General features: G+C 33.7%; 1 protein-coding gene across 3 annotated transcripts; it reads left to right on the top strand.

The window, feature by feature from the left end:
• Positions 1 to 6,591: 6,591 nt before the first annotated feature.
• On the top strand, positions 6,592 to 11,315 carry LOC118193922 (uncharacterized). Of its 3 annotated transcripts, none has more exons than XM_085821858.1 (4): positions 6,592 to 7,301; positions 8,189 to 8,339; positions 9,780 to 9,976; positions 10,987 to 11,122. In XM_085821858.1, exons 1-4 carry the CDS (start codon positions 7,166 to 7,168, stop codon positions 11,001 to 11,003), a joined length of 501 nt encoding a protein of 166 aa, XP_085677984.1. In that variant the 5' UTR covers positions 6,592 to 7,165; the 3' UTR covers positions 11,004 to 11,122. The 3 variants fall into 3 exon arrangements, with proteins under 3 accessions (XP_085677984.1, XP_085677983.1, XP_035220973.2); XM_085821857.1 differs by having other exon boundaries at positions 6,597 to 7,301; positions 11,005 to 11,315; XM_035365082.2 differs by lacking the exon at positions 10,987 to 11,122 and adding an exon at positions 10,225 to 10,424 and having other exon boundaries at positions 6,600 to 7,301.
• Positions 11,316 to 15,036: the final 3,721 nt, after the last annotated feature.

Genomic DNA, 15,036 nt, shown 5'->3' on the forward strand with positions numbered 1-15,036 from the left:
AATTTTCCATAAATTTATTAATTCATTTTATTTTGAGGTGAGCTGTTATTCAACTCTCAATGTCAACAAAAATTTTTAGTTCATTTTTTATTCGGTCTCAAAAGAGAAATCAAAATACGTGGACTTATGTACGTGTTATAAATACGTGTATTGGACCAGTATAATCAACAGATACAGTAAATGGAGGATTTTCCAATACTCGATCATGTGGCAAATAAGCTGTTATCTGTTAAAGATGTTTTACAGAATATCTGCTGCAAATGAGACAATTTTTTAAAACCTTCTTTACAATTTGTCTACCCTTTGGAATCCAAAACCTCTTTCTAATTTTAGCTAGAGTCGCAGATACTCCACCATGGTAAATTTTGTTATGTTCCCTTAAAATTACTAACTTAGTGAATTTCGACTGTTTGGTTAGTATTTAACTGGATGGATTTCATCAATGGCAAAACCACTTTGCTCAAGCCCACTTCTTACGCGCAAAATACCGTTTTCATCTAAAATGCGGCTAGCTTATAAAGAGACAATTTTTTAGGAGTTTGGGTACCACATTTAAGGCATTCTAATTCAGAAGAGTACACAAGTTCTTGTTCATACTTTATCCAGTTTTGTTCTGCCTTCAAGAGTTCAACTGCAGTGTAAGGTCACATTTTTAAATGTTCTTTTCTAAGTTTACCAAAGAATCTTTTAAATTAATACCGTAATTTTCAGTACTTTAGTTTAGATACTATAGTTATTCAAATCTAAAATAAACTGAGAATTCTCCACTGCATATTTATTTTGTGTTTTAGCTTCAAATTCTTTTCTCAATTCTAAATCCTCAGTGAGATTCTCAATTTTAATCTTATCAGGTCAAAACTCATAAGGTTGAACAACCAAGGTGGTCCATGTCACCACAAAGCATCTCCAGCTAAGTTTGATGCAGAAATACTCCTAGAAAGTATATTCGCGGGATTTTCCTTTCCAGGGCATTGATACCATTTGTTAGAATTGGTCAAATTTTGAATTTCTTCTACTCTGTTCTTCACAAATGGTTTGTATTTACAGGCCTTTATCCAAAACAGACATATTTTGGAATCAGTTCAGAAGTAGCAATCTACATCAAATTTCAAACATATATTTACTTGTTTAACAAGCCTAGAAGATAACAAACATGCTAACAGTTCCAAACGTGGGAGTGTGATAGATTTGAGATTGGCGACTCTGTTCTTAGAACATATAAAACTAGTAGTTAACTCTATCGTCTCGAGTGACCGCTCTCAAATATACCACTGTCCCGTATGCCGCCATAGATGCATCTGAAAAAGAATGAATATCAAATGAAACAAAATCACATAATTTGAATTCAGAAAAATAATATTATTATTGTTGTGTTATTTTTTTTTTTTTTCTGACACCAGTTGTTACGTTATTCTTTTCCTTCACGTTCGTATGGGGTTCATGTGGATTTGGAGTGAATAACGACGACAGCACTTGATGGAATATCGAAACACACTTTATTGGCCGGTATTAATCAGGACAGCAATAAAGTCACGTTTTACAGTGATCGAAGAACTACTATAAACACGCTGACACAATCAGCGACACAGCCTTCACACTGTCAGGCTATAACGGTCAAGACAGCTTCACTGCAAAGCACCAGAGTACAGCTCCCGACTCTGCGGTCGTTCTCGGAACTCCAGTACTCTCGAGACTCTCCGCGTTACAACTCGCGATGCAATCGACGATACACAGAGCACGGCTCCCGACTTTTCGGTTCAGTCGTTCCCGGAGCTCAACACGCTCTCTCGACGATGCACTAACCGCGGTACACTAAGAGACTCCTCGATGCACTCGACGACCAACTCAGCGCTAGACTTCGAGACACTCGCTCAATGACTGACTATCAGCCCGCTAGACGAGGCACACACTAAACTGACTGCGGCCCAGCAGGGTTTATATAGCTTTCCGCTTGTGTTCGAGAACATTCTGGGCTAAACCGGTAAGAATTCTTTCCAGAAGGTTTTCCAACCGTCCATGATATATCGCCAGTTTTGTCGCCAAACATCGCCAAATATGGCAACCCTGCATTACCTTGTTATTTTAGGGCAACCCTAAACCTGCTTTGCGGGGAAGCCATCTTTACGCGCCTGGCTTCCTCGGTATCCAGTGATGGCTTCCTCGGTATCAATAGTTTCTATACCATCTCTCTTCCATAGGTTGTAAGTTCGACAGAATTCGCCTGCCATTTTCTTAGCACCATTCCAGCATTCTTAAGAATTTCGGAGCTTTCGATGCTGGTTTTCAGAGCTGTCTCTACTTCGTCAGCTCCAGCAACAAAATCGTCAACCCAGAAAAAATTTAGTAGCAATTCACAGGTTTCAGGATATAAATTTCGATAGTTTTCAAAATGAAATTTCAGTGTGGCTGCCAGTAGGTAAGGACTTGATGCAAGTCGAAACAAAACACGGGTAAAATTCACTACAATAAATTCGCTTGAACTTAGATCATTAATCCAGAAAAATTTAGTATACCGACGATCTTCTGGGTCAATTTGAATTTGCAGGAAGACTTGCTGTATGTCCGATGTATAAGCTATAGAATTTTGTTTAAATTTTAATAGCAGTTCAAATAAATTAGGATACAAGTTCGCAGCAGTGTGGAGACACTCATTTAGTGAAAGTTCTCCTTCTCCCCGATCTGCACCATCAAATACAATTCGCAGGCTTTGTCTTCTCGAATAACAGCTTGGTAGGGTAAGTAAAATGATAATTCATCCCCTAACAAATCAGGTGTGTGTGTGTGATTATGGCAAAGCCTCGAGGGCAATCTGCCTAAGAGGAGGGATGCCTTCGTGGAGGACTTTCTAAGGGAAACTGGCTCGTATACACGTTACACATGGGGAAAACCACGAAAACACCCATGCAGCCAGCCCGTTCGCGGGATTCGAACCTCGGACCGAACTACCAGTGTTCAGCGACTTTACCGCTCGGCCGCTGGTGGGCCCCCTAACAAATCAGGAGATATTTTAACTATTCCTTCTTTAAGATAACTATCAACAACCTCCCAATATTGCTTATACAACGACAGATCTCTCTTGAACCTCCGAAACTAAACCATTAAAACGCTTCAATGCGACCTCCCTATTACTTCCCAGTTTCTCCCGCATACTTGCTATCAACAAGAACTTCACACAGTACCTGCCATTTATAAACTGAATCGATTCGTTAAACTCCTTCAGAATTTCCCTTTCTTCGGCACCGGAAATATCTGTTTCGTCACTTCTAATGCCCAAACTCTCCAATTCCCAAAAGCGCCTTAGCTCAGCGGAGACCAAATCTCTTTCATTGAGAATGAATTTAATCGACGTGGAATTACTAAATCATCGTATTTTCCTTGGAGTGACCATCCAAAGGCAGTTTCTATAGCTAATAATGACGTGTTCAACCGCTCAAATCTCTTTATCAAATTCCAGTAATAATCTGCTCCTATCAGCAATGAAATTTCACAATTGCTAGATAACTCTTTAAAATCAAATGTTAAGGGAAATCTTCTTGACTTCATTTCTGCACAAGTCCCTCGATCTGGAACATTTATTGCAGCTTTCGATATTTTATCAATTTCTAATGCTTCAATAAACACTCCACTTCCATTCAAAATCTTTCTCAATTTCAATTCCACCCATCGGCAAATCTGCTCTTTCGTAGTCTTTGCGCCAAAGCTATAAATATTCAATTTTCCTGAAACAACAACCTTTAATCCCAACCTTTCAGAAACTTCTTTCTTTACAAATGTGCGCTGAGATCCATTATCAAATAAACAAAAAATAAAAACTGACGACTCTTTTCCAACAATTTCATCCTTTACATTGCAACAAAATTCCTCTTCTGCTATTCACCATATAATTCGATGAAGTAGCAACTTTTTCATTAGATTTTATTTTCGAACCATGTTCAATCCTTTCTTTGTTAGAATTTTCTAATTTAAAGCATATGGCGCGGGCATTTTTACCTTTGCAAAAGGAGCAGTTTGCCCCTTTGCAAGCCTTTACACAGCAATTTATATTACAACACAATAAACATCTTTTTGCTTGTAAAAGCTTCTCCCTTTCTTTTACTATTGTTTATACTGGCTACGTGTTTGTGCGAAAAAGGAGTGGAAATATGAAAAGTTCTCTCCCTTGCAGTAATGGAACGATGTGTAACGTCAGTACACCCGTGTCGGGTGAAAGAAAGACAGGTTGTCTTTTAAATTATTTATTTGATAAACTAAAATAGATTTCTTGATTAAAACATAAAAATAAACTGATCATTACAGCCCTAAATCATTCAATATCCGCTAACGCAGATTGGACGCAAAAAAACGTCCTTTTTACTGTAGTTACAGCATAAAAATAACTATTGTTCTACAGAAACCACTGGCGTGGTTTAGAATGCAAAATCCTGTCCTGTCACCTCAAAATCACATGAAGATCTCTTACACAAAGATTTCACTCGTTTTGTTATCTGCGAAGAGAAACATAATTAGTTCCTTGTGTCCGGAAACTCCTCCCAGGGGTTTTTTTCTGCAGTCCTGCTTTTTGCAGGTATGGTCCATTTCGTCCGCGAACAAACAGGAAGTTATAATCCAGCACCTGTGCCCGCGGGGTGCTAGTAGCTGTATCGTCACAACCCCTTTTCTCCCCGGGGGGCGGGGGTTTTCAGAACTCCAATTCCCGGTAGCTACCACAGCAAGTTTTCAAAGTAAACTAATTAGCAGTTATTAGCATTAATACATTTTACAACAACTAAATTATACACATACAAATAAAGAACGTATAGTTTTCTGAAAATGGAATATACAACATACATTCCTAAGTTTAATATTAATTATATATCTAGCCAGGCTGAAAAGGGAGACCTTGTAGATTTTTAATTTTCCGTTTGTGATAAACTCTCAATAGTAACCCAACACCTGAATGAGAACTACTACATTTGACCTCAATATAAACATGTACATTTAATTTGGCTTTAACATCAGAAAAAACTACTTCATTACAAGTTGGATTTACATCATTCATGAAGTAGCTATATTTAATCCACTTTGACCGTTCAGTATCAGGCACTAGTATAGATAAATGATAAACTGGTGATTCTTCTACTTTCCTTGGTAAATTTACACTACTAGGTGTCTTGGGCAATTCTCCTACGGAATTTCTAGGCATTCGCAACCCTCCCGAGTCTGGTTGGTACGAAACGTCATTTAGCTTATCTACAGTTTCTTGTTCGTGCCGAACCGAAAAAGTAATTCTTAACTTGTACACATTTCCCAAAGAGTTACTGTGATCGTTTAACGCGACTAAGTCACAAGATGGCTTTACAATGTCACTTTTCTTTTGTAGGTCCGCTATAAAAGAATATTTTATTGTAGGCAGTGATAGTTCATTAACTTTCGTTTCAGGCAGAAAGAAATTGGTTTTCTCTATCCTTTGTGTTGGAGACAAGACTTTACCCCTTTCTATAATGAGGGGAGAAACTTCAATTGAGGGTTCGAGTTCGCCGCGTTCAGACTCCAGTGGACAACTTTTCCCCATTTCATTCTTTGATTGACTCGGAGCTCGAATACCTGTTTTCACCTGAAAGAAAAGTTTATCGTGTTGATCTACGGCTAATTTTTCGGCGATTCTGTTTCCTAACAGATAATGTTCCAATTCATTTCGAGTGACAGCTGCTTTTGTTGTTACTTGGCCAAAATTTCCTTCTATTGTAACGTTTGCTAAGGGTACACAAATTGGGGCCTCATCAAACGGGTGTTTGACCCAAACAGTCTCGCCCGTCAGCATCGAAGGAGTGAAATATTTCTTGCAAATTACGTCAATGCATGACCCGGTATCTCTCAAAACTGGCAGATCAAACTAGTGATGAGTCGGTACTACCGAACCGGGTATTTTGTAACGGGCACTTAGTTGTAACGGGTACTGAAAATCGGTACATCCAAGTAAGTACCCGTTACTTCAGTACCGAAATCGGTACTTTTCGGTATTCGTTACTTCTGTACCGAAACGGGTACTTTTCGGTATTCCTTACTTCTGTACCGAAACGGGTACTTTTCGGTATTCGTTACTCCTGTACCGAAACGGGTGCTTTTCGGTATTCGCTACTTTGTAACGAAAATATATGTCTCTTCTCGGTATTTCGGTATTCGTTACTGGAGGATCGATGAGGGTTCAGCTCACTTCAGTTTTGGTACGAGGACAGTAGTATCTGGTTGTATTTGCGAAATGATGATATGCGCTCTTTGTGTCCATGAATGGCCTGCTCCTTAGACACTTACGTAGTTGACATGTTTTCTGATATTCAAAATCTTACTCCGTACAGATAAAATCAAACACGTGGTGACGTGGCAGAGTTCCTTCAGTGCGCAAAATCGTTAGCTGCATATTTCGGTACTCCGAGTCGTTACTAGGGCACTTCGGTACTCCAAATCGTTACTAGGGTACTTTGGTTCTCCAAATCGTTACTAGGGTGCTCCGGTATAGCAAACCGTTACTATGGTACTCCGGTACAGCAAACCGTTACTAGAGTACTCCGGTACAGCAAACCGTTACTCCGGTATTTCGTTACTTCGGTACTCCAAATCGTTACTTGGGTACTCGGTACTTGAAATCGGTTTTCGGTACTTTTCAAAGTAATGGTTACTTGAGTAACGGGTATTTTGTACCGGGTACTTGTCTGTACCCGTTACTCTCGTACCGGGTACAAGAAAGTACCGAAGTTGCCCATCACTAGATCAAACCGTTCACTTTAGCCATCGTTAGATACGGGGCTAAACAATCTTCTTCAATCTCCTGGACTCTATTTACAATAAACGGAGTTTTGAGATCCCTTTTAATTTCCGGACATTGAGGCCTTAAAGGCCCGTTTCCACTACTGCGTATGCGTTGCGGTGCGTATGCGTTTCTCCAATCAGCGAGCGAATTCACTTTGATTGACATCTGCAATCCGGTCGGTGTGCGGTGACGGATGACATACGGATGGAGTTCAACAATGTTCAACTTCTATCCGTCATCTCCGCAATACGGAGGGGTCACGTGCCATAAAGAAGCCAATGGAATCAACGATTTCGACAATGCTTGTTTTCAACAACAACAAAAAAAAAAAAAAAAAAAAAAAAAAAAAAGAAAAGAAAAAAAAAATTGGAGAATGCAATGGATGTGAATGAAATGCTTATAGATGAAGTTCAGCGACATCCAGTGTTGTACGATGTGACAAGTTCCAAATACAAAGATACATATATCAGAAGAAATGCGTGGCGGGAAATCAGCCGTACTTTAAATATTAGCGGTAAGTGATATTTTTCTGAATATTGTTTTTTTTTTTTTTTTTTTTTTTTTTTTTTGTGCATTACTGGTATGTTAAACTACATAATTAAAATATAAAGTGTATCGCTTTATTCGCACAGAAATGATAATTTAACAATAAATATAAATACTGCATCTTTAATCAAACGAAGTATAACTGCAATGAAATGCAATGCAAGCGTAGCGAAAACGTTTTATTATACATATTCATGTTATAGTACACAAAAGCAAAGGTATTCTTTTAGCGAGTAAAAAATTTCTCCTCATTACCTTTAACATTTACAACTCTTTCTAAAAGTTAATGAAATTCAATTAGCTGACACTTTTCAGTTACTTCATGTAATCTAGTTATCTTTATAGGATGTTAAAAATACCAGTATCTGGACTAACATATTTAAAGCACTGTCCCAATTTTCCCTAGATCAATAAATGTTTTAATCATAAATCATTAACATAAAATGGTGTTTTAATTATAAGTCACTAACATAAAATGCTTAAAAAACAAGAATTTCATTGATAATAAATTAATTTTAGGAATCGTTTTCATATTGTGTTACTTTGCAAGCTGTTTTAATACTGCACAGTTTCAATGCTAGTTAAAGCAGTCAAGAGGAAAATGAGAAATATGAAATTCACCAACTTAAAAAATTGCTGCCTCATATTTTTTTGTAATAACCATATCTTCTCCAAAATAATAATTGAAAATAAATTTGTGGATATATTTTATATTAGCTGTTATTCTATCATTAACACAGTCATGTAGCATACTTCTGTTTCTTTTATCAGCATTGTAGCATGTTAGTTTGTTTTTATATGACCAGATTTATTTGCTTTATTATATGTCTCATTTACCAATTTTAATATTATTAGAGGCAGAATGCCAAGCAAAGTGGCGTCTTTTAAGAGACACCTACGTAAGGCGCCGGAAAAAACTACCGAGTGGCAGTGCGGCACAGTTTCAGCGCCCTTGGAAGTATGCCGACATGATGAGGTTTTTGCTCCCATATACATTACCAAGGAAGTAAGAACATTATTTTATTGGAAATATATTTGGTTATTTCTACATATGCTGTTTTTAAAGTAATCCAGTTTCATTTGAATTTTTTCCTAAAATTGCTGTATGGGACCTATATTTAACAGCAAAGTTTATGATAATCAATATTCCACAGTTCATTACATTTTCAAAAATGCTCTTAATCATTATTTGTAATATATACATCAAAATTTAAACAGATATGATTTTTTTAAAAATTAAGCACATCTACAATTAATATTTTTTTTAAACTTCTGATAAAAATTTTAATCTTTATTTTAGAAATCAGAGAAATTTGTATTGAACCACTTTGCCATCAAATGTTATCGCCATGTATTATTTTTAAAGAAACAGTATAGCAAATAAAATAAATGGATGCTCTCACCAAATGTTATCACATATTATTTTTAAAGAAATGTAGCAAATATAAAATGTCATGGCATGTGTATACATTGTAAGAACTCTTTCAGTACCATACAGCGATAGATAATATACTTACTACAACTGCAGTCTAATTTACGATAATACATTTACGTGATAGGCATGACTTTTCAATCTTTCTATATTTATGAGTATCAAGAAAGTTAATATGTCTTTTAATCATTAACACGTTGACTACCTAACACAAGATAACTTGTATTAGTGCCCTTCTTCAGAATGCCCAGTACGAGTTATCTCGTAGTTCCTGGACTTGCTACTTTTGCGCCGCCACTAGTTAGTTCTTAGTTTATAAGTCTAAATATGAATGGATGGCCTCTTGGAAGAAAATAAATAATCAAAGTTTGGCTTATAAGAACAAAAATTTTATTGGCATCCTGGAAGAAAATAAACAGTCAAAGTTTGGCTTATAATAATAAAAATTTTATTGAAAATAAACCAAAAATATACATTCAATGTTTATTTATTAGTTAAAAAAAAGAATATATTTATTGCTTGTGATAAATTTTAAAACAATCTTCACTACAAAGAGCTACCAATTTATTTTACCCTATTTCGATTGTCTGGATGAATTAACTCGTAGTGGGCTTCTGCGAATAGCTTTGTCTAACAAAAGAATAATAATTAGCATTTTTAATATTATATGATTAAATCGATTTGGCTTCTCGGACTGGAATCCAAAACGTGCGGTGGCAGTCAACGTGTTAATAATGTTGTTAAATATTGAAATTTGTTATGAGTTTATTTTAAGCCTTTAAGCAGCATGACAGCTTTCATCTTGTCATGAAATGTTATCACTTATTTCACAGTTTTATCACTTATAAACTTGTTATTTCAAGTATGATATTTTCATATAATCTTTTAAGATACTTTCTAATTATCTGCAAAAGTCGAGAACTCTTTGGCAGTTTTAAACAGAAATGTTTATTACCTTTTTATATGTTTATATATAGAGAGAGATAGATACACATTGCATTCATTGTATTCCAGATCAATATCAAATATTCCGTTACTAGAGGAGGCAACAAATGATGAACTAAATGTCTCCCTGGAAAATAATGAAAATGATAGTAATGAAGATGAAGGCTTCAGAATCGGCAGCCAAGTTACTATTATTGAGGAGGGCAGTACGTCAGCCACACCGATTTTCCCTGTTTATGGGGAGTCAAGTACCTCAACTCCACAAGGTAATATTACTTTAAATAATAATGACAATAGCCCTATACATTTCTATTGTAATTTGGATATGTCCTTTCCCCATCTTAAAAATAATAGTGCATCATCTGAATATTAATCCCGCAGATGTAATCATATCATTGTGCAGTAATTCTCAGCCAGTATGGTTAAGTTAAATTCTTGTTTAAATATCATCATTATGAACTGCATATTCCTCTTTTTTTTTTTTTTTAATTTTATTTTGCTTTTTTGCTTGCAGCTGTATTGCTTCACTTGCTGCTCTCATCCTTTGGTTAAAATGTAATCTGCATAATTTAAAATTTGTTGGGCTGTGAATTACAACCCAAAATGCTACAAATCTCAACATGCTAAATTTGGAAAATAATAAACAGATGTTGGACTGTTTAGTGATTTTATGCTTCTTTATTCTTTAAAAGCTAACACCAGCTCTGAACAATTAATTGGTTTCTTCATCATCAAAATATTACATATATATATATATATCCCCGTTAAAACATTATTAACATTTTGCTTTCAAATTACTTCAAAACATCTTTCAAAATATAACTTACCAGTATGGATGCACACTTTTAAAATAATTCTACTTTAATTAAACTTAGGAGATAATATAATCAATTAATCAATACGGTTTAGGAAATAAATTATATATATATATATATATATTGGTGTGTGCATGCATATGTATTTATTTATTTAATAACATTATACATTTAAAATGTTAAATATTCTTTGCAACTGTAATTATTAAATATTTATCTTGCTTCACACTTTGCATAGTCAGGTGGCACAAATATCGTTTAGATTCAGATTACTGCCTAATATAATATGCTTATCACATTGCAATACATTTGTTATCTTATGACTTTAAAGGTATTAAAGTTAGTTAATCTTATGACTTTAAAGGTATTAAAATTATGTATTTTTTGGCTTATTGTCCTTATTAAGCATTTAAATTTTTTTATCTTCATAATCACAATGTATTTACTCTGTCAATTTTAAGGCTGCTTTTGCATTTAAGGAGGAATATATTCTAAAAAAAAAAAGAGGGATAACGTGGACGCTGCATTGTGCAAGCTACTGGAGGAGGAGACAACTCCAAAGGACGCTATACATCACTTTATGATGTATGGTGCATGCGTTTTGAGATCTTTTGATGAAGAAAAAAGGCAATGGAAGATATCTCAAAAATTTTATTTCGCTAAAATGAAGGCTGTATATATTTTGCATTATGCGTAAATTTTCAAAAAAATAATTTTTTTTCAATATGAATACATAACTTCTTGTGTATAAATAAGGATTTTGACATAAATGTGACATATTAATTTTTTCTATGAAATTTTATTTACCTTAACTGCTTCCCTTACAATTTTTTTTTTTTAAATTGCAAAAAATCATCATTTGTTTTATTTTATTATTAAATGCAAGGAAACGAAGCAAAAAATATATAGATTTTAGGTTGAATTTTAAAGGTGTAAAAGCATTTAGTTTTAATATTAGTTTACTATCCTGAGTTATCTCGGGCAAATAAAAAAAATTAAATATTAGTCATGGTATGATAGTTTTTGAAACGAGGGATAACACAAAGTCATACCTGACATTCTATACACAGGAACAACATCTGGAAAATGCCTTGAGGTTATTATCACTATCTGAAAGATTATTGCTTTCGCTATCTGACAGCATCGCCATTTTTTTACTTTTTTCAACGCAACTATCATTCTTTATACATTATTAATCCACAAGCCAATGTCTACTAGATAATAGAGAAAACACATGACCAGTCCCGCCTGCTGGGATAATAATTAACTGCAATGAATACAAACCCGGGATAATAAAGCAAGCAATTAATATATAATTAACTGAATATATTTATTCATCATAAATTTAATTATCAATATTCCAAACAAGTGTAACAATCAGAACACATGAAATAGAAATTGTTTGTGGTGGCTGTACATGTGCAAATTAAATTTATACAACTAGATTTTCTTCTATAACTTGCATACTATTATACAATTTTATTTTTTTCATACACATTAAAATACATATATTACACATTTCTAGATACATATTATGGAGTGAATTATACTAAAAAAATATCTGCACCAAATAGGCATTATTAACAATACAAACTGAAATTATGACTGTACATGCACTAGATAAAAATTTTCAAATTAATTGGTAGCAGAGATTTGCTTCATCTGCCAAGGAACAGCACCAACACCACAAAAGAATTGTTTAAATTCTTCTCTGATTTTGGTTGGTTCTTTGCCATACATGTTGGAGCTGCTTCTGGCCAGATCTGTCAAACCGTTACCTGTACCATATGATCTCCATTGTCCATCATGAAAAGTCCCTTCATGATCTTCAAAATCAGCAAAACCAAATGGACAATATTTTCTTTTTGCAATTGGCAACATGTCATCACATATTTTCAAATAATTGTGAAGACAAACTGCAGCCTTTGCAATACTTTCCACAGTTTCTGTTTTACCAATGATTGGTTTTCGGAAAATCCGGAAACGTGAAGCAAAAATTCCAAACGTATTTTCAATTAATCTTCTGCAGCGAGACAGTCTATAATTATAAATTTTTTTGGGTGTATCAAGGTTGCGACCAGGAAATGGTCGCATTAAATTTTTCTTCAAAGGAAATGCCTCATCAGCCACAAAAACATAAGGCAAATATTTGCCAGGGCATACTGCTTCCGGCTTTGGTATGTTCAGTGATTCCTTAAGAGCCTGACCAAAAGTTGAGGAATGAAAAATCCCACCATCACTCTGCCTACCAGAACCGCCAATGTCGACAATAGTAAAACAGTATTTTCCATCGCATGCAGCAAGCAGAACAATGCTGAAGGAACCTTTATAGTTAAAGAACGCAGACCCCGAAGAATTAGGAGCCTGTAATATAAAACATATGTAGAGCCAGTTGATAGTTATTAAAAAAAAATAAATATTGAAAAAGAAAATTATCTAAAAAAATTTCTAAGACTAAAACCTTTAAACTGCATATACCTTTAAAAGCAACTCTAAATTTTGAACAAAATATGCCAGAGGCATGCCTCATTATAAGTACAGGGTGTCCCTAAAGTCTTCATCCAGTTTGATAATGTTATAGGTTGGAAATATTCATTTGTGCCAAGCAGCCACAGGTCACATTAAACATGGTGTAACTACAATCATTTTGCATTTTCCAATAAATTTGTATTTTTTTAAGTCAGTGCAACATTTTGAAATTAGATAAAGACTTAAGAGATACCTGTTATTACATTATATGCTTCACGTATAGAACAAATATCCAAAAATCTAATAGATAATTCATAATTCAAATATCTAGATAATTCATAAAACTGATAGCAATTATAAAAAGTGTATAAATATATAAAAACTTCCATTTTTTTAAAGTACAAAATAATATATTTGATAATGTTTTAGTGACATTACTATGATACTAACTTATTAATACAGAATTTTTTTTACACAAAAGTATTTCACATGTAGGCTTACCATAATTTTTAGGGTCCAAATCAGGACATATTTAAAATCAAACTAACCCAGAATATATTTTTGAAATTATTTAAAAGTATTAACAGTTTACTGAAACATTGAACTTTATTTATTCAGTAGTATTTTTCACTAGACATGACTTTTCCCAGAAATGGTTTATAGTTTTAATTACACCATAAAATTCCCAACAAGAAAGTTATGAATTAATTTTAACATTTAGCAGATGTTTAACAGTATCTAACTTTTAAAATTATATTTACAGTTCAACTCTAATTATCTATCAGCTTTGGAATCATGAATGCAATAAATATGTAAATAAATAAAAACATTTCCTACTACCACCAGAAATAGGCAGTTGACAATGAAGGTACAGTTTTAGTATAGCATAGATAAAATATTTGGAATCAAAACTTAAATAAAATAAGCTACTTAGCTAGTTTACTGTTAAAAAGTTAATATTTTAAATATATCCGGTACAGTGTCAAGTCTCAACATAATTGATATCGAATTTATTTAATGTTATCAGAAGTGGCTTTAAGGAGGCAGGCAAAAGGTAGATCAAAGTGAAGAACAATCAGGATTTTTTGTTAGACTTTAAAAAAAGAAAGTTTACTTTTTTTCATTTAGTCTTAATATTTAAACTCTAATTATGGATTATCTCTCCATTTACCCCAAGTAAAATTTTTGGTAGCATTCCTAAAAAGCACATGTGGAAAGAGTTTAATTCACCTAATAATTGCCAAAACTTAGCCAGTGGTGTAACAAAATGATGTATTTTATAAACATTGTCTGCAAACAATTTAGGGCTGCTATGAACATGAACTACAGGACATGAAATTAACAAGTGATTCTAAATCAGCTAATGATGTAAATGTTATGTTTAACAAATGATGTAATGTAAACAAATTTAATGATGATACAATGTTTAAAAAATTTTTTGATTTATGAATGTTTGACTTCTCCTCTTTTATTTTATTTATTTATTAGCCCAGAAGGGCTTAATTTCGTTCTGGCATTCTGCGTTGGTTCACTATACATGTCGTTTCCCTTTTTAAACTATTGTCACCAAATATTAGAGCCAAAAGAATTAAATAACGATCCAAAGAAATAATATAAGAAATATTACATCCTATAATTAATGAAATTGCACGTCAATTTTTAATTATACCTACTTAGATTTACATGACAGCACAGTATTATATTCTTTCACACAATATTTTAGGTTTTATTCCAAACATTTTTGCTCATAGAATAAATGATGTATTTTAAAGAATTTTTTTTTTTTTACTTTTTGTGAGATTCATACTATTTCTGTGGATTATTGGGTTATAAAAATTCATAGATAAAAGACAGAAGGACAATTGAGTTTCTAATTCATACATATAATCTTATTGGTTTAAAAAAATCAATCAGCACTATAAATGAAAAATTTACCTGCATTACTATATGTTTCCCATCAACAGCTCCAATGCAGTTTGGAAATTCCCACTCATTGTTTATAATAGTAGCTATTTTCCTCCACTTTTCTGTTGTAGGTGGTT

Source organism: Stegodyphus dumicola, chromosome 8, assembly GCF_044657685.1.
Source record: "Stegodyphus dumicola isolate Sdum_Otavi_A_Nest chromosome 8, ASM4465768v1".
Taxonomy (NCBI): domain Eukaryota; kingdom Metazoa; phylum Arthropoda; class Arachnida; order Araneae; family Eresidae; genus Stegodyphus; species Stegodyphus dumicola.

Excerpts from the sequence above, each read along its gene's own strand:
- LOC118193922 (XM_085821857.1), top strand. The coding sequence starts at position 7,166 with ATGGATGTGAATGAAATGCTTATAGATGAAGTTCAGCGACATCCAGTG. Across the intron at positions 8,340-9,779 it reads CCATATACATTACCAAGGAA|ATCAATATCAAATATTCCGT; the intron begins GTAAGAACATTA and ends ATTGTATTCCAG. Across the intron at positions 9,977-11,004 it reads AAGTACCTCAACTCCACAAG|GAGGAATATATTCTAAAAAA; the intron begins GTAATATTACTT and ends TTTGCATTTAAG.